Raw genomic sequence first — 7,500 nt, forward strand, 5'->3', positions numbered from 1 at the left:
CAGTGTGTGTGTGAGGCAACCGTATGAAACACACACATAGACTTAACAGATGAGGAACAGTACAGTACAGTGGCACTGAGAGGGAGTGACCTGGCTCAGAGAGCTGGTGAATGGACACAGCAGTGCCGAATCGACCGCCAGCTCTGTTTTTTGACTCTGTGTCTCTGTGATAATGGTGGAAAACTTTCGTTTTGCGGGTCCGACGTTCCTTCAGGAACTAATGGGACTTAAGTGAGTAATGATGAGGGACAATGAGAGGACCTGAGGTCTGAGGGCGTGCGTCCCAGAGTGCTTTGCTGGAGTAGGACGGGGCCCCCCCTCGGGTCCCCCTCACGTCTCCGCCCCTGCCGCCAGTGTGACTTTAACTAGAGAGGACAGTGGACAGGAGCGGAGGAATTCTGCTCCTTCTTCCCTTTTTACCACCGCACACACACACGCACACGGGCCCGCACGCCCGCACACCCGCACGCTCGCACGCACGCACGCACAGACAGCCCTAATGAGATCCTAGACAGGGCTAGAACGCAGCCAAGACAGGATACAGTATGGGAGGATAAGAGACAGAGAGGGGGGAAGAGAGAGAGAAAGAAAGAAAGAGAACCCGCTAGATATTCTATTCACAGACCAACAATCAATGCAGTCACTTTAAGCACTGGAAGCACCCTTCCCCAGGCCCTGAACCCCTCCACACATGGCATCAGGCTGCAACAGGAGGAGCCGTCCAGCCGTCCAACCTCTACTCCTGCTGCCCCGCCCTCTAGGACCAGTGGGCCTGGCAGGTCACCTGGATGACCTTTAACCTTTACCTGGATGTACCCTGCATGACCTTTAACCTTTACCTGGAGGTACCCTACATGACCTTTAACCTTTACCTGGAGGTACCCTACATGACCTTTAACCTTTACCTGGATGAACCCTGCATGACCTTTAACCTTTACCTGGATGAACCCTACATGACCTTTAACCTTTACCTGGAGGTACCCTACATGACCTTTAACCTTTACCTGGATGAACCCTGCATGACCTTTAACCTTTACCTGGATGAACCCTACATGACCTTTAACCTTTACCTGGAGGTACCCTACATGACCTTTAACCTTTACCTGGATGAACCCTGCATGACCTTTACCTGGATGTACCCTGCACGACCTTTAGCCTTTACGTGGATGACCCCTACATAACCTCTACCTTTACCTGGATGTACCCTGCATGACCTTTAGCCTTTACCTAGATGAACCCTACATGACCTTTAACCTTTACCTGGATGAACCCTACATCAGAGGTTGTCAAACCTCTCCTCGGGGACCCCCAGACATTCCGTTCCACATATTTGATCTGTTCCACCACCACCAGCACACCTGATTCAACTAATCAAGTACATAATTGCTTTGTACTTGATTAGTTGAATCAGGTGTGCTGGTGGTGGAACAGATCAAATATGATGTGGAGCGGCTGGGGGTCCCACTGCCCTGAACCAATGACCTTCACCTGGAAGTACCCTGTGAAGAGGTCAACAGCTATTTTCCCCAGTGGGGCCAAAACACCGACGTCAGACAGCCATGCTGGAATGTGATTCTTTTTCCCCTCTCTCTCCCTCTCCCTCTCCCTCTCTCTCTCTCTCTCTCTCTCCCTCTCCCTCTCTGTGTAAACCCAATTTCTCTGAAAGTAACAAGCACCACTCATAGATGTCGGGCGTGCGTTGTGTGATAAGTGAGGAAATACGAGCCGAACGTGGTGGTGTGTTTCTAGAGTTGAGAGAGACAGTGTGGAGGTGGTGGTGTGTTTCTAGAGTTGAGAGAGACAATATGAACGTGGTGGTGTGTTTCTAGAGCTGAGAGAGACAGTGTGAACTGGGCTTTTACCTTTTTTCGTTGCCGTAAGATTTCTGTGCGACTTTCGCGTGCAGGATCAGGACAGTCTGGTCTCCCCGCTCCTTCAGGTAGTTCCGCATCGCTTCTCTGTAAATGGGTCGGGAGAAAAGAGGGGGGATAGAAAGAAAGAAAGAAAGAGGGAGGGAGGGAGAGGAAAGAACGAGAGAGGAAAGGAGAGCCTGTTAACACTCCTATTTGGATTCTACAAATCAAGCTGACGTAAGTAGAAAAAGTGATGAACTGTTCACAGCATTTGAACCGAAAGACCCCCGCAAAAAAAAAAAAGACAAAATTGAACTAAAAAAGGCGGGAGAGCGTTCCGGGCCGCTGACCTCTGAACTCCGAGACCAGATCATAAGTGAATAAAAAACGCAACGAGCTCCGGTTTGATTTGCCAAGTCTCTAGAGCGCTTAAGGATGTTTTGCTTAAACACACACAGACACGCACACGGACACACACGGACACACACACACACACACACACACACTCACACACTCACTCACTCACTCAGTCACTCACACACACAGTCTGGGGCCAAGAGCTATGTTCTCTCCAGCTGGGCCGAGTTGAGGGGGGGGTGGGGGGGTTTGAACCGTTAATGAACGGCTCAGAGGGACGGTGCTGAACGAGGGGAAAGGAGAGAAGGAGAGAGAGAGAGAGAGAGAGAGAGAGAGAGGGAAAAAGAAAACACCAAACCCCTGAGCTCACCGCGAAAGAATCCACATCTTGTGTCAAAATGTTGCAAGGTCCGTGCTCCAATTACTTCTGTCAACTCCGCAAATATTCTAACACCAACCCCCCGCCGAAACAGACAAATCAGCTCAACGTTTGGGGAATGTTGGGTCCGTGTGTTAACCCCCGCAATCTCCAAACTACAGCCCCCTGTTAACACTATGGTGGAGCCTGATGGCCAGAGTGTGTGTGTGTGTGTGTGTGTGTGTGTGTGTGGACCAACAGAGCTAAAGATGGTTGGAGCAGTTGGAGGAGGGAGCAATGAATGATCACTCAGACTCATGAGCATAATACACACACACATACACACACACACACACACACACACAAACACACACACAGAGAGAAACAAGGTGACACACATTTTAATCATTTATTTCTGTCCACATAGAAACAAGTATACAAGGACACAAATACTGAAGGCACAGATGGGATGCATTCACAAACAGACATGGACAATGTCTTTCACATACAACAGGACAAGACTCACGGGTACAAGTAACACCGTCTCCGCCATATTTGGCGGCTGCCAATAATCGCAGGATGACACACACACACACACACACACACACACAGATGTCAAACACCTGAAACACCAGGGTGGTACAATGGCCCAGGCACACAAGAGGGGTCAGGGTTAGTGGAGGCCTACACACACACACACACACAGACACACACACACACAGACACACACACACCTGCCTATTACTCACAGAAACAAACAACAAAGGGAACTGTTGAACCTACAAACAGTGTCTCTTCTCTGTCTCACACAACCACCCAGCCACACCCCCACCCACACACACACACACCCACACACACACACACACACACACACACATCCACACCCACACACACACACACACCCACACCTCTCTAGTCTGTCCCTCTCTGCCACGTACACGTCCGGGGCGCACGCTCTGGTTTAGACGGGCCTTTGTTATGGAAAGCGAGAGGCCCCCGCGAGACATGAGATGGAGCGAGGGAGGGAGGGAGAGAGAGAGAGAGGGAAAGAAAGAAAGAGGGAGTTGAAGGGGGGGAGGGGGGGGGGTTACCGCTCACCACAGTTCACTAACCCTCGGTAGAGAGAGAGAGGGAGAGGGAGAGGGAGAGAGAGAGAGAGAGAGGGCCAGAGAGAGAGAGAGAGAGAGAGGGAGAGAGAAAGAGAGAGAGAGAGGGCCAGAGAGAGAGAGAGAGAGAGAGAGAGGGAGAGAGAGCCAGAGTATCCCGATCGAAGCCAAGTCTAAATCCGGCGTTTTGATTCTAATGAGGTAGAAAATGTATACTTTATGTGGCTTCTAAAATCGCCCCGTTCGATCGCGTTTCATCATCTGACGTCTCTTTGCGCTGGTACTGGTCGTCATGACATGTCCACACACCCCTCCCCCCTCCCCCCCTACTCCTGGCACACCCCAGCAGCCACTGACTTGATTACAGGGAAACACACTCCGCAAACACAATGATGTCATGGTTACAGGGTGCGCGTGTGTCATCGGACCCGGCTGACAGTACCCGCCCCGTGACCCCGCCCCCCCCCCCTGTAGAGACACAGAGACACAGACAGACAGAAGGAGGAGGAGGGATGGAGCTGACCCCTACAACGGCTGATCTGGGGGTCGGTTCTGTGTGGTTTCTCTGTCACGGTGAACGGTTATACATCCTGACTCCCGTGCCCTGAAGGGGGGTGGGGGGAGCGACTTTCTGACTGTCGTAAATCTGGAGCTAAGCGGCCGTGTTGGTCCGGCTGTCTGCCGACAGTGACACGTTAGGCCTCGTGTCGAACAAGTTCACGTTCGCTTTTCTTTCTTTCTTTTTTTCTCAGTGGGGGGGCCAGTCCCGCTCATATTTGTCATTTTTATCGCAGAGAGAATAGTGAAGAAAAGACAGGAGAGTACAGAGAAGAGGGCATGTCAGTGTCAGTGGGGGCGAAGAGGCAACGGAATCGAACCTGTGCCGACATGGGGCGTACTGTACCTGTATGTGTGCGTTGTTATAGACTGTGGGGCTAGACCACTGGACCACCCCGCCCCCAGGCCCCGAACAAGCAATTTGCTTTGAGTTGTTCTGCTTACTGTCGATGTTAATTGAGGTAGATTACCCATCGGCCTCTCTGTCTGTGCCTGCCTTGTTCCTGAGAAGCATTGGAGGAGCTTAAAGGAGAAGTGAGAGAGGGAGAGAGGGCGGCCGGGGCGCGACTCCCACACTACTTCCTTTAACTGAAGAGCGAACGCCGCGCGCACGCGCTGAGACATGCCACACCGCTGCTGCCCTCCTTCACATCGACACACACGGAAGGGGACAATAGAACCTACCCACACGCGCACAGAAATAACCTACATACCCCCCACACACACACACACACACTCTGATTGGAGAAAGGATGTGACTGATATGAGCGTTTCACCATTTCACCCCCTGTGACACACACACACGCGCACACACACACACACACACACACACACACAGACACACACACAGACACACACACAGACAGACACACAGACACACAGAGACACAGAGACACAGAGACACACACACACACACACACACACACACACACAGAGAGACGCACCACATCCACATGCAACACCTCAACTAGCACGCAACATTAACACCAGACACGCCATGCCGCCTAACGCAGAGTAGAGATACCGTGTCAGAAAGAAGAACCTGGCATGCGAATAAGAGATGGCAGAACTAGACGACAAAAACCCAGAGTCACGACACACGCTGTACCCACGGTAACACACGCTCCTCTGGAAACTCAAGTGACAGGTCGACAGGAAGAAGCAAAAACACAGCGACATTGGTCTTTGTACCAGAAAGAGAGAGAGAGAGACAGACAGACAGAGTCATCATGACTAATGACATATCTGCCATATCTACTGGGTACATAGTAAAACTATGTGCAAACACAGCAGAAAGATCTGTTAGCTGTTGTGACGGTGTACAATTATGTCCAACCGGATAAAACCACCATAAGACTGCAAATAAGTTTAATCATTTCTTTATTCTAGTATATCTTTAATTACATTCTTTTTGGTTTTGGGTTTTATCTTCACACTTGCTTTGGCAATGTGAACGTATGTTTCCTGTGCCAATAAAGCCCTTTAAAACTGAAATTGACAGAGAGAGAGAGAGACAGAGAGGGAGAGAGAGAAAGGGAGTAAGACAGAGAGGGAGAGAGAGAGAGGAAGAGAGGGAGAGAAAGAGCAGGAGAGAGAAAGGGAGAGAGGGATGGGAAGAAAGAGAGGGAGAGAGAAAGGGGGGGAAAGAGAGAGAGAGAGAGGGAGAGAAAGAAAGAAAGAGAGGGAGAGAAAGAAAGAAAGAGCAGGAGAGAGAAAGGGAGAGAGAGGGATGGGAAGAAAGAGAGGGAGAGAGAGAGGGAGAGAAAGAAAGAAAGAGAGGGAGAGGGAGAGAAAGAAAGAAAGAGAGGGAGAGGGAGAGAGAGAGAGAGAGAGAGAGAGAGAGAGAGAGAGAGAGAAAAGAATGATAGACGGAGACTCCTCCAGACAGAGAGAGACCTCTAGACAGACAGACAGACAGACAGACAGGGCATGGTGGGGGTCAGTAGTGGTGGGGGTCATCTGCCCAGTACATCTGTCACAGCGTCCACGCCAGAGTGGGCTTGGACAGACCCCCCTTGGACACACAGCCAGGACAGGGCATGTACACACACACACACACACACACACACACACACACACACACACACACACCTCAATTAGAGTAATAGACTCCCCATTAGTCCATGCCTCTGGATCACAATGGGGAAATTACACGCATCTCCAACCTGGGGCTTGGGTTAAACATCAACACTGGCTCACTGCAGTTACATATCCTCCTCTCACTATGGAACAGAGGATGACATGAGAACAGGCTTTCTACAGTAACGCCACATGTAACTGCATGTTATTGTCAGAAACATAAGCATATAGCAAAACAAAGCTAAATAGTCTTGTCATGTAGACTACCTAAAACCTTTTAAACCTAAATAGTCTTGTCATGTAGACTACCTAAAACCTTTTAAACCTAAATAGTCTTGTAATAGACTACCTAAAACCTTTTAAAAACATAAATAGTCTAAAAACCCATCTTTTAAATATTGCCTTTAAATTACTAAATAATTAAGTTATTATTATCCATTAATGATTGGAGCACTTTGAGCTGCAACGTTTGCAGGAAAAGTGCTATACAAATAGAAAATGAGTATTATATTACTATTATAGACTACCTAAAAGCTTTTTGGCAAAATTGTGTCTTCAATACAAATCAATATTGACAACCTTGGATGCTGAGAACCACTGTGCCCTTCCAAAGAACAGAACTAAATGCTTTTGTATTAATTCCAGATGGTCCACCAAAAACATATTGTACCAACAGGCTAACCAACTAGCCAGGCTAACCAACAGCCACTTCCTCCCCAGGCAATCAGGCGCCTAAACAAGCCTACTGTACTGCTTGTAACACTTGACTTTAACCCCCAAGCACACCCCATGTATACAGACTACCTAAACCTCAAGCTCACAGCCTCTTTACTAGGTGAACTATCTATTTCATTCGCTGTCTGTACTGCTAATTGTATCCCGTCTTATTTCGTCACCTACGTCCGTCCTGCCATGTCAGGAAACCGAAGCCTAACGATTCTACTCTCCTACACTTGTGCGAGCCATGTGCCGTATTATTTCACAATAAAACATGAAACGTGAAACTCACGCAGGAACTATCTATGACTTAGGACAGGAGTCAGGCTTGTTGTCTGTCTGCCACAGTAGCAGCTTCCCCAGCCTCTGTAAGCAGCTTCCTCCAGCCTCGGTGACTCACAGGTTTTTGCATTTCCAGTCAGAGGAGCCTGGCTGACAGGGCGACCCTGCAGGACCCAGAGCTCCGCTGCCC

General features: G+C 49.5%; 1 protein-coding gene across 1 annotated transcript in view; it reads right to left on the reverse strand.

Annotated features, from left to right (window-relative positions):
• The window catches only part of rbpjb (recombination signal binding protein for immunoglobulin kappa J region b), a gene marked incomplete at both ends in the record, with an annotated part of 44,968 nt that overhangs the window by 8,605 nt on the left and 28,863 nt on the right, over positions 1–7,500 (reverse strand). Inside the window, one exon of the mRNA XM_080543821.1 lies at positions 1,863–1,958. Within this exon, the coding sequence (XP_080399947.1) occupies positions 1,863–1,958 (96 nt within the window). The remainder of the gene's footprint in view (positions 1–1,862; positions 1,959–7,500) is intronic.

Source organism: Nansenia antarctica, assembly GCF_963989245.1.
Source record: "Nansenia antarctica genome assembly, chromosome: 13".
Lineage (NCBI taxonomy): Eukaryota > Metazoa > Chordata > Actinopteri > Argentiniformes > Microstomatidae > Nansenia > Nansenia antarctica.